The sequence below is a fragment of the Gymnogyps californianus genome, chromosome 1 (assembly GCF_018139145.2).
Source record: "Gymnogyps californianus isolate 813 chromosome 1, ASM1813914v2, whole genome shotgun sequence".
NCBI classification, from domain to species: Eukaryota; Metazoa; Chordata; class Aves; order Accipitriformes; family Cathartidae; genus Gymnogyps; species Gymnogyps californianus.
Genome location: NC_059471.1, coordinates 4,219,879 through 4,246,585, shown reverse-complemented (window position 1 = coordinate 4,246,585; position 26,707 = coordinate 4,219,879). Strand labels below are relative to the sequence as shown.

The following is a 26,707-nucleotide window of genomic DNA, read 5'->3' as shown; positions in this document are numbered from 1 at the left end:
AATTCCTTGCAGCGGCACGGAGGACTGACGTTGGACAAGTTGTCCTCGTTGGCTGAGGATGCACTTCTAGCCCAGTTCTCACCTACCCTCCCTGCACCTCTCCCTGCGGTCTCCTGTCCTTCCTCTGAATGTCTTTCTCATCCACCCGGTTATGCCCGTGCCCCTGCTCTGCAGCTCTAATTCCTCAGGACGGCCTTTCAAGGCAGCTCGGAGCTCAGGTCTAGACTGAGAGCCACGGGTGGGGACATCGGCTTACTGGGAGCAAAGGCAGAGGTGAAGGAAGGCCCTGGCAAGCAGCATGGGGACTTTGAGGACAAGAAGCTTTTCATGCACAGATAAAAAGCACCATGGGGGAAAGTCGAAACCAAAGCTTTCCTACAAAGCGTTCCTCTTCTCTTTTCCATGAGCCCAGCTTGTTTCTTCTAAATGAGGTCTCTGGACAGCAATTTTTTTCTTACCTGAGACTTTGCAGTGAGGCAGGGATTTGTCTCCCTACAAGCAGTGTCACTACCAAAGCTGCCTCACAGCACCTCCTGGCCTTGGGGCATCACAGCGCTGCTGTCTCTTGTTTCACCACCGTACTCCAAAGATCAATGCACAGGAATGAGACAACCTCGGACCACAAGCACTGCAGACATGTTCAGCCGCTGCCTTCCTGCAGCATAACTGCACAGAAGAGGGACGCACATGGACCAGGCAAAGGGCAGAGTAGAGCAGCAAAGTCCAGGCTGTGTGGGGAAGCAGCACTGACATTACCCCTTTTTCATGTAATCATAGAATGGTTTGGGTTGGAAGGGACATTTAAAGATGATCTAGTTCCAACCCCCCTGCCATGGCCAGGGACATCTTTCACTATATCAGTTTGCTCAAAGCCCAGTCTAACCTGATCTTGAACACTTCCAGTGATGGGGCATCCACAACTTCTCTGGGCAACCTGTGCCAGTGTCTCACCACCCTCATTGTAAAATGTCTTCCTTATGTTCAATCTAAATCCACACTCTTACAGTTTAAAACCGTTGTCCTTTACCCTGTCACTACAGGCCTTAGTAAAAAGTCTCTCTCCATGTTTCTTATAAGTCCCCTTTAAGTATTAAAAGGCCGCAATAAGGTGCCCCTAGAGCCTTCTCTTCTCCAGGCTGAACAACCCCAACTCTCTCAGCCTTTCCTCATAGCAGAGGTGTTCCAGCCCTCTGACTATTTTTGTGACCCTCCTCTGGACCCGCTCCAACAGGTCCATGTCTTTCCTGTGCTGGGGACCCCAGAGCTGGACACAGTACTCCACGTGGGGTCTCACGAGAGCAGAGTAGAGGGGGAGAATCACCTTCCTTGACCTGCTGGTCACGCTTCTTTTGATGCAGCCCAGGGTACGGTTGGCTTTCTGGGCTGCAAGCGCACATTGCCGGCTCATGTCCAATTTTTTGCCTACCAGTATCCCCAAGTCCTTCTCTGCAGGGCTGGAGACACTTGCCTTCTTGATGGCTGCTTCTCATCTGCCACTCAGAGGAGCTGGAAGAGGCAGAGGGTCATGAGGCTGAAAAAGGGACAAGAGAAAGGTCTTGTCCCCCAGCAAGGCTTGCAGAGCAGAACCGAGTCCTGTGTCCCTGATTAGGAAAAGCACGGGCTGACATGGGGCTTATCCCCCCAGAGAGGGACCCAGGAGGACAGGAGAGTGGCAGATGGTCCCTGAAATCCACAGCACGCCATCCCCAGACCATGCTGCCACTGAGGAGGGCAGCCTCTCCCTTCAGCCTGCTCCCACAAGCGCTCCCAGGGCCAGGTGAGGAGCAGGGCTGCAGCTCAGCCTGGCTGAGAGCCCAGCCGGCACTGGTTTTTTCCCCAGAGGCTTCAGCCTGGCCTGTCCCCAGTCCCCCTTGTGCAATGGAGGCAGTGGGAGCCCAGCTGGGGCTCCTGAGACAGAGGAGGCAGCAACAGTGCTGCCAAGGTCCCAGAAAGCAGCAGGATCCCTCACCCCCGCCGTGGGGATCCCGTCCCCCCGCCGTGGGGATCCCGTCCCCCCGTGCCCCGCTTGGCGCCATAACCCCACCACGCCGCCGCCGCCCTCCACACCCCGCGCCACGAACTACATTTCCCAGAGGCCCTTGCGCCCAGGCGGCGGAAAAGGCGGCCCCTTCTGGCTGGGCGGTTCTTCCGTTCCGATTGGCTCGCTGGGGCAGCCCCCAGCGGCCATTGGATGAGGCGGTCACGTGAGGTGGCGGGAGGCGCGTCGCCTCACGGGAGCCGTGTGGGAGCGGGCCGGGAGTGGAGTGGAGCGGAGCGGGCGGGCGGTCGGGGCGGGATGAGGCCGGGCCGCCGGAGAGAGCAGGCCCGCTAGGCCTCCGTCATGCTGGGGGCCCGGGGCGGGTGGCAGGCCTTCCGCCGCTGTGCCTCCCTGCCTCGGGCGCAGCGGGCGGTGCGGCTGCGGGTCCGCGAGGCGCTGGAGGCCCGGGAGCCGGCCAGCGAGGTTAAAGTGCAGGTGTGTGGGCGGGAGGTCGGGGTGTGCCTGGTAATGACCCGACCCAGAGCCTTAACGGGAGGGAGAGGACCTGGAGTGGTGTGGCCCACGCCAGTTTCACTGCCTGTGCTTCAGGGGGGAAAGCTAGAACCTCTGCAGCGTGTTTTACTCGACTTACAGATCTCCTTTACAGTCTCTAGAGCTAGCTCTCGCTGTGTTTGTTCAGCTTGCCGTTGTTAGATCAGGTGCGAAGCTTTGAAGTTACTTGGCACGAGCAGGGAAAGGCTGTTACTGTGATGGGTTATACTGAAACATGCTCTTTACAGTTTTGTTTTGGGAGAGTGAGCCGTTGTTTCTGTGCTGATGTTTTTAAAGCTTTGCTTTAGGTCTTGTTCCACATCTAGGTTTATAGCAGTGTCAGGTAGAGCCAACGATAACAGTTTCATTGATGTCCAGCTCCTATTGTGAACCAAGGCAGACTGAGATAAATGGACTTTTTAGCAATGGAGCTCTTTCCCTTTCCTCAGCACAGGTGTGTCCCCCTGTTTTCTGGTGTTCCTGACTGACAGAGCAGTGGTTGCAGATGCATGGTCCCTGTTTTAGTGCAAGGCCCTTGGCTAGAACTGTGCAGTTGTCGGTATTTCTGGATGAATCTGTAAAGGACTAGGGTACTTGCTAACAGTTTTAAACTAAACTGAAAGAGGGTAGATTTAGATTTATAAGGAAGAAGTTCTTTACAATGAGGGTAGTGAGACACTGGAACAAGTTTCCCAGAGAAGTTGCGGATGCCGCGTCCCTGGAAGTGTTCAAGGTCAGGTTGGATGGGGCTCTGAGCAACCTGATCTAGTGAAAGATGTTCCTGCCCACAGCAGGGTGGTCGGACTAGATGATCTTTGAAGGTCCCTTCCAACCCAAACAATGCTATGATTCTACTGACCCAAAAACCAGTTTGTAGCACGCTGGTATTCCTGCACGCACATAGATGAGGCCTAATAGGGTAGGAAGCAGCTCATCTGGTATACGTGCTTTTCAGCTGTAGTTTTATGAATAATGCAAGCTGGAATAAACTGATGCTAAAATTGGCAATACTGCCTTTTTTTCACCCCAGGTCCTTGCTGCTTTGTTGCTCTTCCTCTGTGCTGGCAAAAATGTTTTTCTGTATTAAGCTGAGTTGGGGAACTGGTCCGGCTTAAACCCAACCTCATTATGGCCAGGTTATTTGAATGTGTAGTCTGGTCTGAGTCGGGATTGTCCCTACACATTTCTTCTGGTTAGGTGTGAAGTGGTCACAACATTGCTGCCACAGCTTCTGCTGCTCCAATACAAGCCTGTGGGTATGCTCTTATTTCCTATTGCAGAATGCAAGACTCATCTTCTTATTTAACAGATCCCAGAACAGCCTGATGAGGTGGGAAAAAAGTTCTTGAGAATGTTTCTTTGTTCAGGGATTTTATGTGTTTTGTTAAGGAGTGCTTACGAGGAAAGCTACTAAGAAAAACATCTACCATTATACATTAAACATCATGCATCAACTATAACATATATGACTTGTTCTGGGGATTTACTGGAATACAGAGGATAAGCACAACACCTTCAGGTGTGTTATTGTATGAAATGCGTTTTAAACACCTGTTGCTTTAGCTGTAAGAATATGAGGATGCCCAAATGATCAGACTTTAGTTTTAGACTCTTATTTCTTCCATTAGTTCTTGCCTTGTGTGGAACACCCTGCAGAGGTTGTTTAGGTAAATGCCTGTCTGAAATTGTGAGGCTGGAGCAAAAGCTGAAGTTTCATTAATCCTTAGGTTCATGGCTTTAAATTCTTCCATAGTTCTTGTATGTAGTTGTCCTCTCCCTGTTATACAAGCCTGTCTAATGCCTTGTCTGTGTTAGTAGTCATGTTGTAGTTTTAAGAATGCTTTACTTTTGGTACTGTTTAATTCTTGATGTTTGTTCAGTCTAGACAACAGAAGTAGATGGATTCGCATTGGTTTATCTGGTATAAAATCCCTAAAGCACTTGCGCAGTTTGAAGTCATTGGAACTACTGGGGCACTTACAATTAAGCAAAAGACAAAACTGATTGGAAAAGAGGCAGTTTGGTTGTTTAATCAGCACTGTTTTCGGTTGTTCTCTACAGTATTATTATAAGATGAGCTGAAAGCTCCCCAGCGGATGGTTTTGCTTTTAAGGGCAGCTTTGTCTCAACTCTTGTGAGCTGGGGACCAACTAAGGGAGCTGTATTTTGGATGCTATTATTTTTGCTTGGTGCCTTGGTACTGGCTTAAACTTTAATTTCTTTTTAAGGGAAATGTTATTTCTCATGGAAAAACTCAAATTAAAACATTAGCCTGACATGTACATGGTCAGTTCTGCTGTTTTGCTGTTACAAAGAACTGCTGTGTTACTGTTTTAATTCTTTTAGTCAAACTGGACAAGACTGCTTCTAGATTTTTTTCTTAATACTTTTTTTTCTGTGGGGACAGTGTAGCAGTCTTGATTTTGAGGTGTAAGGAGAAACATCCAAGGTATTAATTTTTATTTTTGTTTTGCATCAATATGTAATTTTTCACTTGAATCTATTGGCTGCAGCATCATTGTTTTAGCAGTCCAGTAGCTTAGGGCATGTAAACAACTAGTGAACGAATTTCAGTTAGAACCTTCCTACAGGTGATACAGCAACAAAAATTGGTATTAAAAATCATCAAAACAGTCTTGAGTGTGTTATCATAAAGAACTGTGTGTTACTGGTCTCTCCTGTTTCAGTAAGAAGCGTTTTGAAGGGACATCACTAATAAGAATATGTACTTTGCTAAAATGCTTTTCATCGTCGGAGTGCTTTGCTGCTTTCTGTATTCTCACCTCCCCAGAGATGTAGGTAGATCTTAGTTGTCCCTGCTGTACTCAGGAGGAGAGTTGATGTCCCTGCCTAAGGATTTGTTTCTCTTTGCTTTGAAGTCAGTAGAAAAACTGACACTGACTTTTTTTTAATAATTTTTTATTTTTGCTGCCCCTAAAGAAATATTTCCTTTGATTTCAATGAGAAGTTGAAATAGGCCTGAAGTAGCATGTCCAGCTCAGCTGGAAGAAGAGCATGACTACGCAGAGTCCATGCCAAGAAATAACAGATTTCTTTTTCTTTTACCTCTAGGGCTGGGTCCGCTCTGTCCGATCCCAGAAGGAAGTTTTGTTCCTGCATATAAACGATGGGAGTTCTCTGGAAAACCTCCAGGTGGTTGCTGATCCCAGCCTGGAAAATAGGTTGGTCAGTTTGAGATACCTGGAGAAATACTGGTCTGTGTTGACCAGTGCTTGGAGGGGTCTGCTCAGGCCTCCTTTCCTGTGCCAGTGGCTCACCAGGAGCTGGCACCTGACCACAGGAAAGGCACTACTGCAGTCTGGGGTCTCTGGATGTGTTTTTAGGATGGATAGTGTCCAGCTACTCTGTCTCCACTTAGCTGAGGCCTTGCGGTTCAGTTGCTTGTCCTGTGAGATTAATTTGGACCTAATCTTCTTAGTAGCTGTAGCAGTGTGGACATTCTGGACCACTGTTGGACTTGCTTGGAAATCACAAAACGTAGCCGGGGATAATTGTCCCTTAGGTTTTGGAAAGCGCTGTTGCTCTTCCTATAACAACTTCAGCGCTGGCTCGGTAGGCATACCCCCTAGGCATGCTTGTTCTATTATAGTAAAATAATGCACTTGTTTTACAGCTTCATGTTGTTTGTTACTCTCAGTTGTTCTTTGGGCTAGGGTTGGGAGTTTCAGGATGATCCAGGAACATTCTGCGTGTAACTAGATTTTTTTAATTTTTTTTTAAATTTTTTTTTTCTATAAGCCTGGTCTGTCCCCACCAAGAGCCCCTTCTAATAAAAGCCTGTCTCTTTTCCCCTCACTTGTCCAACGTTCCTACCTTGTCCTAAATTCTTCTGTAGCTTTGCGAATCGATTCACATTCCTACCTACGTATTTAATAATTTTTCATCAATTAAGCCCTATGGCTACAGTATCTCTTGTGATCTCAAGTGGGCCAGCTAAATTAACAGGAATCTCTCTTGTGAATGTAGTTCATTTTGTATCAGCGCCTAGTTAAGCTGTCGTTTTTTCTTCGTTTCTTAGAGACCTGACTTTTGGGAGCGCGGTGGAAGTGCAAGGGAAACTGGTCAAAAGTCCTCATAGGATGCAAAACATGGAGCTGAAAGCCGAAACGATCCGTGTGGTGGGACCTTGTGATACTTGGGTATGTCACTGGAGCAGGAGTCCAACTGGTAGGACTGCTTTGAAAATGAATTTCAAAAGGTCCAAGTATCCAGCAAAGCATGCTTCAAACTGTATATTCTTTAAGTCTGAGTGGTCCTGCAGGCTTTGATTTGTCAGCGGTGTCTATAGGGTACGTCAAAGGAGAAACGTGGGATCACCATGAAAGCTGTCTTCTGGGGCAGAGCTGTTTGTACGTGGAAACTGGCACACATACTGGCAGCTAAGAGTGTACATTTGTCCCACCCTGAAGCACTTACCTGTGCCAGGTGGTTTACCTGGTAAGTCTGGCTGGGATACGAATTGGAGAAGCAGTGGGACTGGCAAAACACTCCAGATTGTGCAGGTAGAAGAACCGTATCTGCCACAGGCACCTTTGGAACCGGCTCGCTGTTGCAGCAGTGAGATGAACAGCTGGCTTTCAAGGAGGCTCAGCATCCAAAAGGTGGAGCGTTTCAGAGCGCTACTACCTTCTCTTGTGTTCATGGCTCTTGCTCTGCCGTAAGCATTATAAAATCCACAAAATAACTAGAAAAGATAGGCAAAAGCGTCTACTTCTTCTCTGCTCTGTAATGACAATTGAGTTTTAGTAGGCAGAGATGGTATTCCATGAATAGCGATAAAACTACATTGACTCCAAGTTCTCATCCTCTTATTTTTCTTTCCTTGTTGTTTTCAGTCGTTCCCCCTGAAAATGAAGGAGAGGCACCCGCTGGAGTATGTCCGACAGTTCCCTCACCTGCGATGCAGAAACAACACACTCGGCTCCCTCTTGAGAATCCGCAGTGAAGCCACTGCAGCCATCCACTCATTCTTCCAGGTAGTCCCTTCTGTACCAAGCCTTATATGTAAAATGCTCCCCCGGTTTGGCTTCACGGGATCACGTTAGGAGGGAGGGAGCGTGACGTCTTGACTGCAGGGTATGGATTTCGGACACGGTGGTTTTCTTTCCAGAGCTGGGCCTGGCTGAGGCCTTGGCCAGACTGTTGCTTATGATCAGGTTAGCGCATCTGTGGTCTTGTTAGCATCCTTCCACCCATTTCCCGTTAGTTATTTGATCCTTTTCAGTAAGTTGCAATATAATTGCCTGCGAGTGTGTGTGGTCTGTGGAACACAACATAATATGGAGTTGTTTAACCTATCCTCAGCAGTGACCTTACGGTCCTTGGACAGAAGCCTTCTCCCACACAGAAAAATCTGTGATGCAGGAAGGCAACCGACAAACTGACTCAGAGCTTCAGGTTATTCTTCTCAGTTCTTACCTTTCTATTACTGTGTTACAAGTCTGTGTGGATGCTGTTAGCTGAGATAGGAGACTCCTGTTTTGATGCATTTCAAACTGATGGGTGGGAGGCACCCATAAAACCACCCAGTTTTATGAATGTGTCACTCTTAAGCTGTGGGCATGGTACAGGCTTTGTGCAGGTGGTGGGGGAAGTGAATTAACTCTGATGCCAGATGCCATATAAAGACTATGCAATTCTTTGCGTGAGTGGATAAAGAAAGGTAGCAAGTCCTCTAGCGCACCTGACCCCTTTCTTTTAAAGCTGTTCATTGAAATAAACATGTTTTAGTTTAGATAAACTGGCTTTAGTTTGAGTAGAGTCACATTCAGAGCGTTCTGATTACAAAATTCTTATATAGTAATTAGTATGGCCCAAAGAACAGGTCAGAATTGTTGAGATTGAATTTCTGGTCCCAAGTATGCTGGTATTTGTCACCTGCAGTGGCAAAGAAGGCTTGCTTGGTCTAGGGGTTATCTGTATGGAATTGCACAGTATTTAGAAGATTTTTTTTTTTTTTAAGAGCCTAATAGAAATATTGTGTCAGGTAAAGTTGCTGTCGGTGTCAGCATTGTGCCAGCTCATGGGACAGAACCCAGCTCTGTTGGGAATCAGTCTTTGCCGGTGTCCAGCCACTAGATGGCATTGCCTACAACAATTTGTGATTTCAAACGTGGCCAAGGAAGCCAGCCGAGATACAAAAAAGCATCTTATTCTGACAAAGGCTTTACTTCTCCAAATTAACTCCCGCTCAGACTCTGACATACCCTCTTGTTTAAAATTCTCAAGAGCTGAGCAGTATTAAGAAATATAAGGTATCGTTAATCTAGCAGCAGCTACACTAGAGTTATTTTTAAAGGGATAAGGAAGATTTGGTCCCAGACCTGATATTTGTGAATGCTTATGTCACGACTCTCCTAGCACCAGGAACGTCTGTGGTTTGCTCCGTTTCTGATGGAAGGAAAGCAGCCTTTTTAAATTGCTACCTACATCATCCCAAGAATGTCGCAATTTCCGACTTGACAATGTCAGAACACACCATAACTAGAAAGTATAATTGGAGTGTTTTCACTGTGCAAAGCTGTGAAGAGCTTAATGGTGAAAGAAAATAAGTGGGTTTTTTGAATACACACTCGAAATTATCTAGACTCTCTGTAACTTTAAAAACTTTTTTTTTAGCCTATTCGTTTCCAGCAGTGAATGACTAATGCCAAATGCCTTTGGTTTGGATGTTGAAGGCTAAAATGTCATCTTTAAATCTTCTCCTGAGTATTGTGGTCCAAGTGAGATAGGAACATTGTTCCTAGGCACAGTAAAATAGTTGCAATGTGAATGGCAACTTCCACTTTGCACATTAACTAACTTCCAGGTTTGTCAGAACCAGTAATGTGACTTGAAGTATTTTAGGAGCTTTTATAAGGGCAACTATCCAAGAGGTTTTTATGGGATTTTCATCTTTCAGACCCGTGCAGTTCACATTCCTTTCCAAAACATGTACAGGGTCTTTTGTGTGAAATGTGCTTCTTTACAGCAACTGCTACCACTGTATGAGGAATTTAGGCAATTTTCCAAAATCTCATGTAGGATTGGGAGGCCACATGAGCAGCAGGTCTCTGGAGTATGCATGGGATTGTGGCAGAGACCTGTGTTTTGTATTGGTAGGCTGAAACTATCCTCCCCAGGCAAAGCAAGTAGTTCTGGCGCTAAAACTTCTTTCTGTGTAGTAGCTGGATCTCAGTGAGGAGCTCCTGCCAGGCACTCGGCAAGCCAAGGTCTTTGCACCTGTAACCAAGGTAGCCTAGAGCTTGCTCCCTCTTGGTCGTGTTATGGTACTTCCACAAAATGCATTGCATGTCCGTACGAACTCTTTGGTCCAAATTAATTTTAGTTTGATTCTCAGGATGGACAGTAAATACTCCTGTCTTCCTAGCCTTTTAACTAGCTGGTGATAAGGACCAGGACCTGTCATGTGAGTGGTCGATTTGTATTATTCTGGTAAAAGCTGTGCAAGTAGGCTTTTAGAAACATTTGCTTTTTTATCTTTTTTTTAATTAGTGTTTTGTGTAAATAGACAATGGGTTATGCTACGTCATTGCCTGTATCATGGTAATGCTGGCAAACCCTGATTTTAAAGGGGTTCCCTTTGTGCTAGGCGCTACAGTGATGCAAGAGAAAACAAATCCTTTGTTCACAGCTGAGATCAGCTAGTTCCAGGTTCTTATTTGCCTTGACATGCACAGGTATGATCTCTGTGCTGCACCAGTGATCTCTGTAGTGAGACTAAGGAAGGTGACGGTTAGTAGAGTTCTGTTCCTGGTTTTGCCTCGAACATGCTGTGTGTGATTGCCTGAGGTCTGCTTGATGTACCCATCCACTGAAAATTGGGTTGCAGCTGGTTTAGAAGCCTACGGCTGCACTGCAGAGAAACCCAGAGAGTAGGGGCTCTTTCTTCATACAGCCTTCCTAGTTTTGGAGGCCGCTGCTGGACCTATGAACTATTACATGAATGGGTAATTCTCCAGGTACCTAGAACATGACCAAGCCAGGGTATACCCTGTCTCTTAAAATCAGTTTGACTTCGATATCTCAGAAGATGCGAGGTGGGACTGACATTTTCATGGTGGTTGGGTGTTTTTAAGGTGCCTCCCATGCAGTGTGTGATTTCTGTCGTCTGACACACTTGATCATTTCTCTTTGTGGAGAACACTAAGAGAGTGTCCTTCTTCCAAAAAGCTGGAAGAAACTGAAGTGTTGAGGCCATAGGGGTGAATTTGATTGAAACTGCCCAAAAATATAAAAATACTGGAGGAGGTAAGAAAGGGGAAATGTGTGGAGATGGGCAGTTGCAAAAACCCATAGTGATGGCATAAATCTCATTTCTTTATGAAACGTGGAGGAAGAAGCGCAAGTAATAAACATTGATTTGTAAATCATGCTAGCATTTAGTTAGTCCTCTGTCTTTGTCCATGTAAGGCAGAAGTTGCTTAGAAGAGTACATATGCTGTCCTGGTTGGGGGCTAATAGCTGAGTTAAGATGTGTGCTGGTTGATGTCATCCTTGAAGTTGACGTTTGATATCTTTAGCTAGTTAACTTTAGTGTTCTGTCTGTTCCAGGATAATGGCTATGTACATATTCATACCCCCATAATTACATCAAATGACTGTGAAGGTGCTGGGGAACTCTTTCAAATTGAGGTAAGTTGGGTTGCGTAAAGTTTGTTTTGATTTTTTGCTTGCAGAGCAATTCTGGAGTCATTGAAGGTTAGAGGAAATGTTTGTCTTTACAAAACCTTTCCTTTATGTACTTCTGTGATTATTTTTTTAATATAGCAGTCCTTTGCTTCAACTAGTAATTTAGACAGAGTTAAACAGATGCATTACTTTTTTTTTTTTTTTTTTAAATTGCTGTTTTGTGCATTAATCAGCACCTTTTGTACTGATGAGGTTTTTCTATCCCTGGTGCTGTGGAAAAGTTTACAAAGAACAACAGAGGGAGGTGGAACATCTTAGTTACCAGAAAGATGTGATCATAAGAGCCCAAGAGAAGGGATGGGACATTCAGGACAGCCTACCACACGCAAATATTTCTTAGCTTTGAAATGAAGAAAGTAATTCACCATGAGATAACTCCTTAAAGGAAAGTCAGCAATACCTAAAACTCCTTTTCACCTGTGTGTATATTCCTCCCTACAAGCTACTCCTGTTGTATGTCAGAATTCTCCCCCAATATTGCCAAGTCTCCCCATCCATCCACCAAATACTGCCACAATCTATCATTATATGAAGTACTTCACGTCTTGGGTCAAAATCTCCTATGAAACTTAAATACAGCTATAACCACTAAGATCTTCCCCACAGATTTCTCTTGATTCCTAACCCCTACATCCATGAATCATAAGAAATTCCATCTGCCTTTTATACTTCTATATTTGAAATGAACTCCTCTGTCTCAAACAATTACATCCATTGCCACTTATGCTTATTGGCTCCAGCCTTGCTGGTGAATCATCTCTAAGGAAAAGAAAAATTGTTGAGGTAGCAGTTGCTTGCTGTGGGATCGCGTCTTCCACTCTCTGCACAGCCTGATGACAGAAAGCCTCCGTGTACTGGTTCTTCAGGATCTCAAGGTCTAACCTGTGCTACTGGTGATTCCCTTCCAGACCAGTACATGTGGCTCAGCTTTTTGCTTGCTAGGACAATAGAGTTGATTAGCTAAACTAAATTGTTCCTGTTTAATTGAGATCCCTTAATGCTACCAAAGGTTCGTTCCAGGCTGTTGCATGCAAATTAAGATGTGAAAACAAGTGACACTTAATGATGAGAACATTATACAGTTTGCAGCTGTACGGTGCATTACGTCTTTGGTACAAATTGTATCCACTTGAAAGCTGTAGAGGATGCAGGACTACAGCGTAGGTGGCTGGTAGTAACAGAAGCACTGATGCAAGTGTTGATTGAGGTGTTAAATTGTGAGTCCGAAACTTGTATAAACTGGATCTTAACTAAATGCATAGTTCAAGGCAAATCTCTTGCTCTCTCTCCAGTGTGATTGCTTAGGTGTAAATAATACCTGTCTTGGAGAAATGTGGTGACAGCTGTGCTTGAACGGTGTGGAGTAAGTGCCCAGTGGGATCCCATTAAATGGCCTGTGCCACAAAGGGCTTCGGAAACCCACTTGCTGCTGGGAAGTGGGAAGTTCTCCTGGATTTCCTGTTCCTTCTTTGAGTACCGCTTCATTATCTGGCCTAATTTAGGACTTGATTTTGTTTCTGCAAAGCTCTGTTCAGAATTGGTCTTGGCTAGCAGAGATCCAAGACCGCTTGCTACCCTGCTGTGACCACTTCACTCCAGAGCAGTGACACTGTTTCTTGACAGTGGAAATCTGGGGAAGATTAAGCCTGCCTTGGGCCATGGATGTAAGGCTGTCAGACATGAAAATATGGGTGACAGAAGGGTGTCAGACATAAAAATAAGGATGACCCAAGGGTGTCAGACCTAAAAATAAGGATGTGGTATTGGCAGCAAAGCCCAAAATCTCTATATGCTTTTAATCAAACCAACCATCAAGACATTCCCCGTCTGCTGTATTCAGTCACTTTTTAAACTAGCCCTTAATTCACTGCTTGCACAGGCCAAGGGAGCAAATAAATTCCTCTTCCTCTTATATTTGAGCAGTAGCCAAGAACTATGGTGATGGGAATCGGTGAAAGCAACCTGCAAATTAGATTCTTCAATTTAAAAAACATTTAAATCCTGTACTTAAAGTTTTAAGAGCTATCCTCCGGTTGCAACCAGAACATAAATTGGTGTCCTATTGCTCCTGAATTTGTAGTAGTTACAATACACCTACTGCTTACAGGTTGTTTTTTCTGCCTTTTTTCTTTTTTTTTTTTTTTTTTTTCCTCCCTTGGGCAGTGTATAAAACTGATAATCTCACCAGTTTAGCTGTCCTGCTGTGGGTGGAATAAGTTGAAAACTTTGGTTGAGTAGCCTTTAGGACCCAAGTAGAGGCTGCTTTTGCACTCACTGTGAACCATTGCCTTTTAATAACTGTCTTCTGACTGGCACAATTTTAATCCTCTGACTAATGTCTGATGGCTGCTCAGGCCTGTGCATTCTTTGGAAATGGTGGAAAGTGAAGAGAGCAGGAATCTGTTTTTTACATGAGACTTGAAGAGATGAGGAAAAAGGTATCTTGAGTTAGAAGGAAAAGGCTTTTTGAAGGCATATGATCTTTGATTCCTAGACCTCTTAATCCTGTAGGATTTGTGTGTGTTTATACGTTCAGCTTGCTCATTATCTTTGTTTGGTTTTGGGTGTACTGATTAGTCTGTACATAGCTTTGGCTGGGCTGTTCTCATACTAGGACTTGGGATGGGGGAGCATCCCTTCCCCCTCTGCTGGGCAAATCAGTTCAGCTAAATATTTTTAAAATGAAGTAACGTAACAGTGAAAAGAGGGCAGTAAGCAGGGACAATTTTAAAAAATAAATAAATCACAAGATGGTAAGAACTCCAGAGAAATCTTTTGCAGTTGAGACTTTCTACACCTGAAAAAGGTAGGTTTGAGGAGAAACTGCCAGAAGTGCGAAAAGAGCCAGGCAGACCCTAACCCACATGGAGAACATCAGGAACACCAGCCTGTGGATTTCTGCACCTTTGATGGTGTCTGCCTTTGGTGGAACCCTGGAGGGGGGGAAGCATCTTGCTTGTGCTGCCTTTTTTAAAGTAAATTTACTGAAAACACCAAAAGAGCTTTGAATATTGAAAGCTGGGTTTTAGTAGAATGCAAAATAGGACAAGGTAGTTCTTGAGATAAGGGGAACGCGGATCAGTAGGGTGAGACGGCCCTTTTTATTTTAATTTAATCTGAGAATAATTCCTCTGTACCAGCAGTCTTAGCACCTCAGGGCAGATCCTTTCCTCACTTTTTTCTTTTTTTTCTTCTGAAGTCTAAAATTCTTAGCAGCTTTGTATGTTGCAAGAAACTTTACCCAGTCCCCTTCTGGGGCTGCTTCCTAGGAAATCTGCCTGCCTTTTGTCTTTGTGACCCGGCTGCATGTCTGTTCCCTGCTATTTTCAGTAGCCTCCCACTCTGTCTGTAGTGTTGAAGGCTCCCTGCTTTCTGGGTCTCTTGCTGTGTCTTTTCCACTTTGCTCCCTGGAAAGTTTCCTTGTTTGACTGTCCTCAGCTGCTGTGGAGAAGGTGGAGGCTCCTCTATGTTCTGGAAGAGTCTGTCTGGCCCAGGACACTCCAGCTGGTATGATGAGGCCCTGGATGGCCACTTTCCCTGCTGCCCAGCTGCAGCCTTTTAAAAGAACTCAGCGTGCAGTGAGTTACAAAGCACAACAGCTGTATTGGCATTCACAGCTCTTTAAAGCAGATCTCACATGTGTTTTATATTGCCTGTGGCCTTATTCCTTCCTGGGGACCTTGCTCTACACGTGAGGAGTGCTGCGCTCTCCATGTAAGGACTGCTGCACTCTACCTGTTGGCTCCAGCGGAGGTAACATGTGCTCTGTATCAGGCTTGTCTCTTCCCACACACATACCTCCTTGCATCTGGGTGTTGTTTGACTGAACCCAGGGGCTGATTCAGGCTATTTCATTATTTGAAAGGATACTTAAAAGTAAACCCAAAGAACCATCCAGGTATTCTTCTCTAAAATGTATCCAGAGATTGCGTGGTGTTTGGCTTGTGGGTGTTGTTTTTTTTTTTTTTGCCACATGCTCACAGGAGTAAATGTAAAAGTTTCTAGGTATCTGAAGGGTGCAAGTTCGTGGCTGTGCCTACTGTGGCACCAGAAATATGTGCCCGCTGCTGAAGATGCAGAAACTTACTCCAGCCATTCCTTTGGTACTGCTGAAAAATAGCCTTGTCAGCACCGAGGAAGGGTGGGATCTGCTGGGGAGAATCACAGTTAAATGTAACAGTGTTAGCGTCTGTCAGGTGTTTTCCCCTTTAGAGATGCGTCACAGTCTGGGAGGCAGCCAGTCCCTGGGAGACTGGGACTTCAGAGAGGTACTCAGCAGGGATCAGGGTAAGCTGGAACTGAGCCGAGCGAGGGCTTGCTCTTGTATTTTCTAGATCTCCTAGTTTCTGCTCCTTTCTACCTAGTTCATCTCTGCCTGTAATTCCAATCCATATTTATGAGATGTTTGTCTCAGCAGAACCAGCTGCCCAATGCAAGTCCAGCTGATCAGAATTAGGACTGGAATTGCAAGGAGGACTTCTTGGAAGTTATGAATTTTGCAGTGGTTGTCTAAAAAGGAAAACCCAATCACGTTTATAATGGGACATCACAGAGGGCAGGTCCGGATTAAAGATGTGGTGCTGTGAAGCTTCAGCAGCATGGTGTTGTGGGCCTAGGCTAGAGCTACAGCAGTGCTTTCTATGAGCTTTTCAAGTCTTCTCTGATCCCTTCATGCATTTGGCTTGCTCAGAGTGAAAGACAGAATCAAACGGTTTATACTCTCCTGAAGCTAATTGCCTCAAGTAAAAGTTAATACAAGACTGACATCAAAGGGAATAATTTTAAATTAAATCATTAGACATTTGAGGAGATGCAGAACAAAACAGGTACTAAATCCAGTTGTTCTCGTATTTAGAATGAGAATAAAAAGCCTTTGATGTTGACGTCGAATCCTGGTATGTTTATAGCACGTTTACTCTGAGACACCGAGATGTTTCATACAGATTCCCCCTCCCTCTTTCCCCATTGTAATTTGCGTAGCTTTCGACTAGGGAATGGAGAGAACTTGAAAGCAAACATATTATTCCCCCCTAATCTTTTATCAAGTAGGTATTTTGGGTTTGGAAAGTGGGAGAAAAGTCCATCTAATTGAAATAAAAGCACCACAATGTTGTCGCTTAATTTTGCTGGTCATAGACATGGAAAACAATCCCGCTCTGTGTCAGCCGTGAAGGGATAGCATCACCTACTATTTATTATTTGTCTTCTACCAGTGGCTATGGTTGTTTATAATAAAGAAGCAAGCTTGATCTAAAAGGCTGAGCATAAATCTGGGGCAGAGGCACTTGAGAACATTGGCCTGATTCTGTGCTTGAATGTGTAAATTGGAGGAACCACCTCTAGTGGGTTAGTCGATATTTGTACATGTGAAATGTAAAGTTGCTAATTATGGGATACCCCCTTGCTGAAGAGGTCCCTTCTGAAGGAAAAGGGAGGCATTTCATTTTTCCCTGCGTAGCAAGTGGAGTGACTTTTGCAGCTCACAACACCCATTCAGCAGGCTTTGCGTCTCAAAATGAGGGAGAGGAAGTGGGCAGCTGTGGAGAGGTGAGGCAATCGGATGGTGATGAAGGAGTAAAATTTTATCTAAATATTGCTATGTTCACTCTTCCCTTTCTGTTGGAAGCCATTCAGGAGCTGCTCACAACGCAGACATGCATCTCAGGATCTCTCAGTGCCCTCAAACTGGCTGCAGGTTTTTGTAAGTCCAGTTGAGCTGTAGACTTTCTCACAGTCTTCCTCCAGTCACTTACTGTTGTGTCTCTTTTCCCTTTGCCTCCCTGAGATTACATCTGATTTGGAGAATGAAAAATGACACAAAGTCATTATAAATAAACCAAGCCCCAGCTCCTGGAGACAGCTGTATCCTGTTTGTGGATTTGGGGGGAAGTGTTGAGATTTCATGGCTGATTTCTTCTGTTCTTTTCCTGCTTCCAGTCTGTCTCTTTCTCGTTGTTTAGAAGTTGCATCCTACAGGATTAGGTGGGATTTTTCACTGGTGGAACAAGGAATGTAGCTGAACTAAGCTTGCAGTAGGAGTAACTGGAGTGGTATGTGGCTCTTCTCTTTAGTGTTCTGGCCGTGGCTCTGGGGCTGTGGTATGTGGATGTTTGTATGTTTATTAATATCCTTATTGTTTTTGAGCAAATACTCTGGGTTTATTTGAAGAAAACAATAGGGGCCTGCTTCTGCATCCTTGGGTTTTGTTGTTTGGTTTTTTTAGAACTGCAAAACGTATGAAACAAAGGAAGCAGTCCTGGGGTTACAGCCACAAATTGTCATATTTTCCTTGATCTCTGTGGAGCAAGGCAAGCTTGCTCTTTTCTTTAGTGTGATGCTGTGAAAAGATAAAACTGCTTTGTGATCTGAGGTCTTTGGCAGTCTCTGTTTTATCTTTGCGATGAGCAGCAGAGCTTTTTGAGAACAAAAGCAACACCTTCCGACTCATTGAGAAAAATGGCAGGTTGTATAATATCAAAGGCTGGCAAACAAGCCTGAGCCTAGCAACCTCCCTGTGACAAAGCAAGTTGGGGAGTAGGGTGGCTGGAGGCAGTGGCATACTTAGCTGAGCCAGCAACACTTTGCATTACTCCTAGGAACTACACTTTGAAAAGTGGGTATTTCAAACTTATTTCAGAAGAAAGTATTTGTTTGGAAGTGAATGTAGATCAGCCAAACCTCAGATTAGCTTCAAAGTTTCTTTCTGTCTTTCTCCTGAACCTTTGACTCCTCCAAAGCTTAGGGATGACATTGAAATATAGAAAATGCTGAAACTAAAATCACATTTATCTTCATGGTTTTTTTTTGAAAGTCACGGAATTGTGACCTTTAGAGATCATCTAATCCATCTCACCATGCTCAAACAGGGTCAGCTAGAGCAAGTTGCCCAGGACTCTGTCCTGCTGAGTTTTGAATATCTCCCCAGCTGGAGACTTCACAGCCTCTCTGGGCAACCTGTTCTAGTGTTTGACTACCCTCACAGTAAATAAAAAAGTTTATTCATGTTTTCAGATGAAATTTTGTGAGTCTTTTTTTAATTTCTGTGCCCATTGCCTATTGTCCTCTCAGTGAGCACAGGTGAGATGAGTCTGGTTCCTCCTTCATTCCCTCCCATCAGGTATTTATACACAAGGGTAAGATCCCCCCTGAGCTTTCTCTACGCTGAACAGTCCCAGCTTTCTCAGCCTGTCCTCATGAACGATGCTCCAGTGCGTTAATCATCTTTGTGGCCCTTTGCCAGACTCACTCCAGTATGTCCATGTCTGTCTTGTACTGGGGAAGCGAGCACTTCACGCAGTGATCTTGGTGAGTCACCAGTGCTGTGCAGAGGGGAGGAATCCCCTCCCTTGACCTGCTGGCAGTGCTCTGCCTAACACAGCCCAGGAGGCTGGTGACTTTCTTTGCCGTGGTCAGCTTGGTGTCTGCCAGGGAAATGGTGAAGCACAGTCCTCATGCTCAAATGACTTTTAACATGCTCGACACGGAGGTCTTCTAATTTTTCTTTTGTGCCTGTAAATTAAAAAACAAAAATATACCATTACTTTAATGGGACTTTTTTTTGAGCGTTTTTCGTAATGAAACACTGAACTTGCTAAATTTTCCATTACTCATAGTTTTTTAATGCTTAAAATATCTGGTGACCTGAAAAAATATGCAAAAGCTGAAATGAAATGTAGTTTGTTTTTCAGTGCCTATATAATGTGTAAGCTGTGATGTTTCCAACTCCATATTGTTTCAGTTCTGCTTTTTTTTTTTTGAAGGCTGAATAACAAGTCTTAAGAGGGTATTGCATTTTTTTTTTTTTCTAATTACTGTTTGTCTTTGCAATGGAAACAAATTCATTTGCCTATGAAAAGGAAATAACACTGGTTTTAAAAGTCTTTGCTAAAAGTCAGTGCACCTGACACGGAAAATACTCTTCCATTTTCTCATCAGACTTTAAATTGAATTTTGAAGGCAGTGCTGTGTGAAGCTTCAAACTTCCAAACAATAGAGATTCTTCCCTTCCCCCTCACTGTTTATCTTGGTAGGAAAGAGTGAAAATCAATACTTATATTTGGAGACTGGGTTGATAGGCTAGCATCTTTCTTTCGTATGTTGCTGGAAAAAATGTTCTTCAACAGATGTTCCAGAGGGATTTTCATTTTGTATGTCTGCATTTCCCAGAAACATGGGATGTGGTTTCTCCACCTGTTCCCAAACTCCTAGGTAGACAGAGTCTTTAGCTGTATATGTGTTACTTTACCAGGGAGCCAAAAATCAGAGGCTACTCTAGAAAAATCTGCATTTCTACCACTCTTGTTCTCAGACTTGCTTGTAAAATGGTGAATATGTCCTTCCTGACACTTTATTTTATGTTTTGTTACCTCCTTCCTTTCTACAATGTCATTCCTAATTCAGCTTATCCATGTTTAAACGCATAGGTTACACAATTCTTTTCTTTGAGTAAAATTTAGAGCTCCTGACATACCGACACGCAAAGGCAAGAGGTGAGAAGTGAAGAGCCACGTATTCCTTTAGCTTTGTACGAACTCTGTGCTGCCCACAAAGTTTTGGACAAACAGTCGAACTCCATGAAGCTGTGTCATCTTAATGAGTTACTTGCCTCTCAGCTGAACTGATATAACTAGTTGCTGGGGATCCAATTTACAATCCCTGTTAGTTTGAGAAACGTATGAAAGAACTGTGTATCCTTCCTCTGTGCTGACATATCCAAGCTTTACTGGTGACACTGGGGGTATGTGCCACAGTTCACAAACTTGTTCTGCAAGTTGTTGTGATACCTACAACCCATATCCTCATAAGTCACTGAAAGTGGAGGCAGGAGCTGTGGTGTTTCCCACTTAAAGTATGGCTTTTCACTACACAGACACATTATTTGCATCAAACCCCTAGAAAGAGAAGTCCCCAAGAATGCTTTGTCTTGTGGGGTTTTTTCTTCATGTGTTTTGCTTGAATAGGTTTTAGAGCCTGTTAGCAGTCTGAGCAAAGGTGGGGAGCGTTGTATTATGACTTACCACACTGTTGGATTCCATCTCAGCAGTGTTTGGGTTGAATCTCATGGAATTTCTTAAGAGAAAAAAGGGAAAATAAGCTGGGAGCTGTGGCTTTTATTCAAACACTGATAGTCTGACTTCTTGCTCGTTTTTTGACTTACAGACGCCAAATGAGGCAAGGGAATCTGCAGAAAAGACCCATTTCTTCAATGTGCCTGCCTTCCTGACAGTTTCTGGCCAGCTCCATTTGGAAGTGATGGCGGGGTGAGCAAAATGAGAAGTTTTTGGCTTGATCTGTGGGATCTTCTCAGTTCGTAATTTTGCCCCATTGGTATCCATTAGGTATCTGCCACACGTGTGCCAGAAACGAATTGAGCAGCAGTGGCTGGATGATGGTGTGAGGGGCCAGCCTAGGCAGGGGAAAATTAGACTGCTTTTTAATTCTGGTCTATGAACTAGTTTTAAATAGGAGTCTCCTTCTGCTTGCCATGGATTGGGAATATTGGATGGAGACGTAGTCTTTATGGGAATGACTGCAGGATTGTTGCTAATAACTGTAATACCTTAAGTGTCTTTGTTGTTGTTGACATCTGGCATGTCTCAGCAAGAAAATCTCTTTCATTTTAGCTATCACATTCCTTTCCTCTTTTCTCCTTTTTCCTAAGCTTCCTTTTTCTGTATCCTTCAGTCTTCCTGTTGTGTTTCTTCCTTCTGCCAATTCTCACTTCTCCTGTTTCATGGCTTTCACACTTGATGGTTTGTCATGGAACAGAATCATAGAATAGTTTGGGTTGGAAGGAACCTTAAAGGTCACCTAGTCCAACCCCCCTGCAATGAGCAGGGACATCTTCAACTGGATCAGGTTGCTCAGAGCCCTGTCCAGCCTGACCTGGAATGTTTCCAGAGATGGGGCATCTACCACCTCTCTGGGCAACCCGTGCCAGTGTTTTACCACCCTCATCGTAAAAAATTTCTTCCTTAAATCTAGTCTCTGTTCATTCTAGCCACTAAAGTGATCACAGTCAAATAGTTAATACTGACTTTGATTTAAAAAAAAAAAAAAATATCCTTAAGCTTTTAATGTTAATATTTCACTGAGATTGTTAGGGGTGAAAGTGTCAGTCTGTCAGAGAGACAGTTCCCTTTGATTAGGGGGTTTGGTCCTCATCTACACTGAATTTTCCCAATAAATTAACTAAATCAGTACATTAGGCAGATGGAGTCAAATCAGCACAATCCCTTATTTGAAGGCACAGTTTTCTGAGCGCTTGCAATGTGGGTTCTCCTCAGACGTGGTACTTCAGCCAAATCACTGCTCGCCAGCTGAATGGCTGATAGAGCCTGTCAGAGACCAGATCGCAGGCAGGTAGCACTGCAGTTGTTTGCCACTTGCCAAGGGGTTCGTCATGCGCTTAAAGTGACTTTAAAAATCACTTTTGAAGTGATTAGTTACTGTCCAGTTGAAATCTCCTGAAGATGAGAGGGATAAAATCCAAGCTTTAGAAAATGTGAACTCGGAAGATCTGCCTTTTCATGTGGAGGTTCTGACGAGTATTTCTAATAGTCTTAGTATTTGCTGTCCATGCCTCATATGCAATGTTGAGAACCAATGTTGTTTATTTAATCACTGTTGCACAGTTTAATTGCCTGCTGGTAAATAGCTGCAGTGAAATTGTTCAAAGGGCAAGTTTTGCGTATAAATCAAAAGGTATAAATTTCTTCGGAAAGCTGTTTTCTGCCTGGCTTGTTCTCGGAGAGATACTCTTCTCAGACCACCTAGATGGCTGTGGTCTGCTGAAATACTCAAGCTAAAGGGTCTCAATGGACAGGATGTTTCTCATATGGTGCCCTGGCTGCTGTGACCAAAGCACAGGTCACTTGGCACCCAAAGGCTGATGCATCATCTCAGACGTTAGCTGGGGAAAGCTAATGAGGAAGAGGTTTGCTTAGCTGTAGGGGTGGTGGAGTTTTTGCGTCCCTGAAAGAAGGTGGGACGACATGCATTTGTACGTGTTAGACTTAATTGACTGTCATGTGTTGTGACCTTTATTGACAGACGTAATTCCACAAATCAAATAAGTCCAACGAAAAAGTATGGATTGTAATGGTTAACTTGAAATACAATCTTACTTTCTTACATCAGTCTGTTCCCTTTAAATAGTACACAGCCTGCTCTGTAATGAAGTAGAAGATTAAACTGGGCAGATGCAAGACCTGTCTGGTACATATTTTTTCCATTGAGATCACTAGGTGCACCTTGCTCTCTAAGCATGGGTAAAAAAATCAATGCTCTTCAGCATGCAGTACATTACATTATGGCTTCATGTTCCTATTTTACAGTAGCGTGTTGTTCTTACAGGCATTTTAAATGGATCCAGTGCAATCTAAATTTAGATAAGCTGTGTTTATTCGTAATGGGGCATACCTGTTCCGTGAACCTGCTCCTTTTATTTTTATTTTATTTAAGCACGCTGAGTTTTTGAGGCCTACAGCTCAAGTGGTATTGAATCCCTTCAGTCTTCAAAAATAGATCAAGCTCTTCTAGATGCAGAAGCACCATAGTGATGCATCACGGTATTAACCCTCTAAATACTGTGAAACCCTTTAGATACTGTGAAGGTTTTATCTGTGGTTATCAAGTTGGGTCTTACCCTGTGAATGGGACTCCTACGTGATCAAAGAACGTAAATGCATAATAGTGAGCAGAGCTGCTTGGCCAATGAATGTGTTGTGATGGTGCTTTCAGAGTAGTAAAAAGTGGGAGTCCTTCTCCCCCCAAAATGGAAATATTCTGGTCTTCCCAATAAACAAAGCAGCCAAAACAGTAAAGATACATGTGTTTAGGATTTGATCCCGTGAAATTTACCCTTTGTTTTAGCCAGACTAAATTTTTCATGCCCAGAAAAGGAACTATTCTTCAAAAATTCCCTTTAGCTTAAATAAAATATTCACTTGCTGCAGTCTTAAGGCTTTAAGGAACAACTGGTCCCTGAGAATTTGTGGGAGGAGACCAAGGCAGAAATGCTTGGGAGACCCTTCCCCATCCAGTCTTGGCCCCGTATCCTGTTGTGACTTGCTGTGGGATGTGGGAGTGCAGAGACAGATCCTGCAGAAGTCCATTAGAAACCAGGGGTGGAGCAGGGTAGGTATGAGAGGCAGGGAGGAATTTGTCCGTGGGGTTTATGTAGTAGGGAACAGAAAGTCAGCTAGGCAGTCATGTCTGTTTGGAGTTAGCTTTTAGCTTTACAGAGTTCGTGAGCAACCTCCAAGCTGTGGTTGGAAAAGTCTGGGCAGGGGAGGTATGGAGAAGACTTAGCAGATGTGTCTGGTACCAGGTCTTCTGCTGTCCTTGCTGAGAGTTTATCTGCAGCCCACAGGGTATCGTCTGAGTACCCATGCCTGCTTGTTGTCCAGGGCTCAGGGCTCCATTTTACAGCAGGGCTGCTTCATGCTATTCCTGATTACAGGAGAGAACAGTGAGCCATTTATAATTTGTGAGTTTTTAACTTTTTTCTTTGAGGAAAAGTGGGGAGAGAGGTGTTCCTGCGTTTATTGACCGTCTGCTGTGCTGTGCATGCTTGTTATCGAAGGCAAGGTCAGAGAAGTTCATCTTGTCTCTCAGTATGACACGAACGGCCTAGTTGGCACAACTTCTCATTTCATTGTACTTCATCTTTGCAGTGACGGCATCTAGGTTGCCTGCTCAGGGTGTCTGAATCATTGTCAGCTGCTATAAATCTATAGGCTCTTTAAGGTCTCCAGAAAAGTCTTTATTCAGTAATACAGCTCTCCCCTTTAGTCTTCTCAGTCTCAGATGAGTCAGTAACCAGTGTATGTGGTAGAAGTTTGTAGGACTGTATGTGTCCCAATAACTGGTTTTAAATGCCATTGGTTTGCTGTGAAGTCCTTGTGGTATTTCCTTGCCCCATGATCCTTTGGTGAGGATAAAGGCCCCTTTGGGAACCTGAACTAGGCTGGAGGGTCTGTGACAGCTGAAGATGATTCAGAGGCATGCTGGAGACAGCCAAAACCAATTGTTGCCAAGAAATACAGCTCACTGGCTGTATTTACTAGTTTTTTATTTCTCCTTTCACCCGTCTGCACTTCCCACAAGCTCTACCTGCTCCTCTCCTTTCAGCCCCTCTTGCTAATAGTTTACATCATTGTTTTGCATTGATTTTCCGTGTGCCACGTTTCATCCCAGGCACTGTCTGTTCTGCTTTTTGCATCACAAGCTTAACTAAAACTACTCTTCCTAAAAGTTCTGGGGGCTATCCCCTCCCTAAATCACAGAATAAGTTCTCTCGTTGTTCCTTGCCCCTAGCTCTGTTTCTGTTCTCTTATCAGGCCTTCAGTAGGTTTCTCCTCTCTTGTTTGTCTCATGTTCTCTTGAAGTTCCCTGCAAATGGGTAAAAGGTTCAGGGGCAACCTAATAGCAGCCTGCTCAGACCTGTGAGGAGGTTATCAAGAAGACAAGCCCACTCTTTGCAATGGTGAACGACAGGAGGACAAGAGACAATGAGGATAAGTTGAAACAAGAGAAGTTCTGAGTGGATATAGGGGGAAAAAAAAAAATCACTAAGAGAGCAGTCAAGCATTGGAAAAGATTGCTGAGAGAGACTGTGCACTCTTCATCCTTAGAGATTTTCAAGACCCAGCTAGATAAAGCCTCGAGCAACCTGGTCTGGCCTTCTTGCTGACCCTGCTTTGAGCAGAAGACTGGACCAGCAACCTTCTGAGGTCCCTTCCAGTCTGAATTATTCTGTCCTTCTAAGTTTATTCTTGGCTTCGTTGTCATTTTCCTCTCCACCAATCTCGTCCACAAGACATCTCGCTCCAGGACCTGTATTTTTCTGCCTAACTTAAAATTTCAGCCTTTCATACTGAGATCTGCCTGTTAATGTCTAGCTATCAAACTTGGTTTAGTTGAAACATAATTAATCCCACTCCCCTCTCCTCAAGCACATCCCCTTGATTTCTAAACCATCGTGGATTTTGCTACTGTTCTGCCTATTCCAGATATTAGCTGCAATCCTGCAACTGGTTATTCTGGTTGCAGAGAGGCTCTAAAAAAATCTCAATCATCCAGACCATTTTAGCTGTGTCTGCCTGAGTTTGTAGAGAGCTGAATGCAGTGAATTTCCTGTTGGTTTCAGAAGATACTGAAATCACACTGATTTCACTTTTAAAATGCCAGTACTTCACTGCTTTTCAAAGCAGGGAAGAGACGGAGAGAGCGAGCTGTCATTTCAGGTTGGTGTTCAAGAATACACTGCAGAGCTGAAAAGAGATGTGTTTGAGACCGCCTTCCATAAAAGAGGCTTCGTTTTCAGTAGTCTGGCAAATGCAGCCTTAAAATTTGATTCCAAAATGACTTGCTAACGATGGAACAGATTGCATTGTCTTTAAGCAAATATTTGCTCTACATTGTACAATTTTAAATACTTTTGAATGCAGCTGCAGGAATGATGTCCAGTTGTATAACATTCCTGTTGCTAAGAAGTAACAAAAATAAGTGTAATTATTTATCTTGGATGCCTGAAAAAAATCTGACATTTCTTGCACAACATTTGTTTGAGTCTGACTCACAATGCAGACTCTTATAATTAGCACATTAACTTCCATTAATTAGGCTGACACTTAATTGGAGCTATAAAAAGCAACTTTGACATGTCTGTTTTTAATCAATTACCACATGCTTCAGTCTGGTTCATGACTGCTGCAGTGGTTGTTAATGCCTTTGTATTACTGGGAGGCCAAACGCATGAACTTGTAGGTACAACAGTGAGCCTAGGGTCGCTTGGCTGGTTGGAGCTTTACGGTCCGCATGGATAAGCTGGTGGTCCTTTCTCCCCCCCACTTTTTTGGGAGGGAAAGCAGGTAATTCCCTTGCAAGAAGCATGGTGAGTGTGCTGAGAGTAGCTGCAGTTCAGCCGTGTCCCTGGGATCCACACATGAAGTGCAATCCCAGCAGTGTCTTGGACTATGTGCTCTTTATTTTATCTACTGACTGTAAAAATCAAGTGCAGGTAGCAACAGAAGAACAGGTTTTACGCTCATCTGGTGAAAGGTGTCATCGGCTGAAATTCTTGCTCCTCCTTTTACAAGTAAGCTAAGATAAACCATTATGTTTCTGTCTTGAATCCAGTGCACGGTTCCTTTTCCTCCTCTGAACTTCTTGTCATCCCCATTCAAAGCAGTAGTAGGTGCCATAGGATCCATGTCAGAAGATCCCAGCCTCCAGGTTTGTGCAGGGCCTTGCAGCTCAGCTCCATGCGTGTGTCCAGACAAAACCGTGAGAGCTGCAGGGGGTTAGGAAACTGTAGCTTTGTGAGTTACAATAGGGCTGTTGTAACCCTCCGCCTGTGTGTTCCCCGTACCATAGTAGCCACATTCATGGTGGCTTCTGCGAACTGGTTTTACTTTATGACTGAGGCAAACAAGAAGCCTGTGGGCAGTCTGTTACTGC

The 26,707-nt window shown here is 44.1% G+C and overlaps 1 protein-coding gene across 2 annotated transcripts in view; it reads left to right on the top strand.

Annotated features, from left to right (window-relative positions):
* The first annotated feature begins 2,341 nt into the window (after positions 1-2,341).
* Positions 2,342-26,707, top strand: part of NARS2 (asparaginyl-tRNA synthetase 2, mitochondrial) — a 52,979-nt gene continuing 28,613 nt past the window's right edge. The window contains exons 1-7 of one of the 2 annotated variants that reach the window (XM_050901743.1): positions 2,342-2,473; positions 5,603-5,712; positions 6,570-6,690; positions 7,387-7,527; positions 11,105-11,194; positions 14,063-14,074; positions 20,435-20,502. In XM_050901743.1, the coding sequence (XP_050757700.1) occupies positions 2,342-2,473; positions 5,603-5,712; positions 6,570-6,690; positions 7,387-7,527; positions 11,105-11,194; positions 14,063-14,074; positions 20,435-20,502 (674 nt within the window). Of the gene's footprint in view, positions 2,474-5,602; positions 5,713-6,569; positions 6,691-7,386; positions 7,528-11,104; positions 11,195-14,062; positions 14,075-20,401; positions 20,503-26,707 lie in introns of both variants that reach the window. The other variant, XM_050901734.1, reaches the window with a different exon arrangement.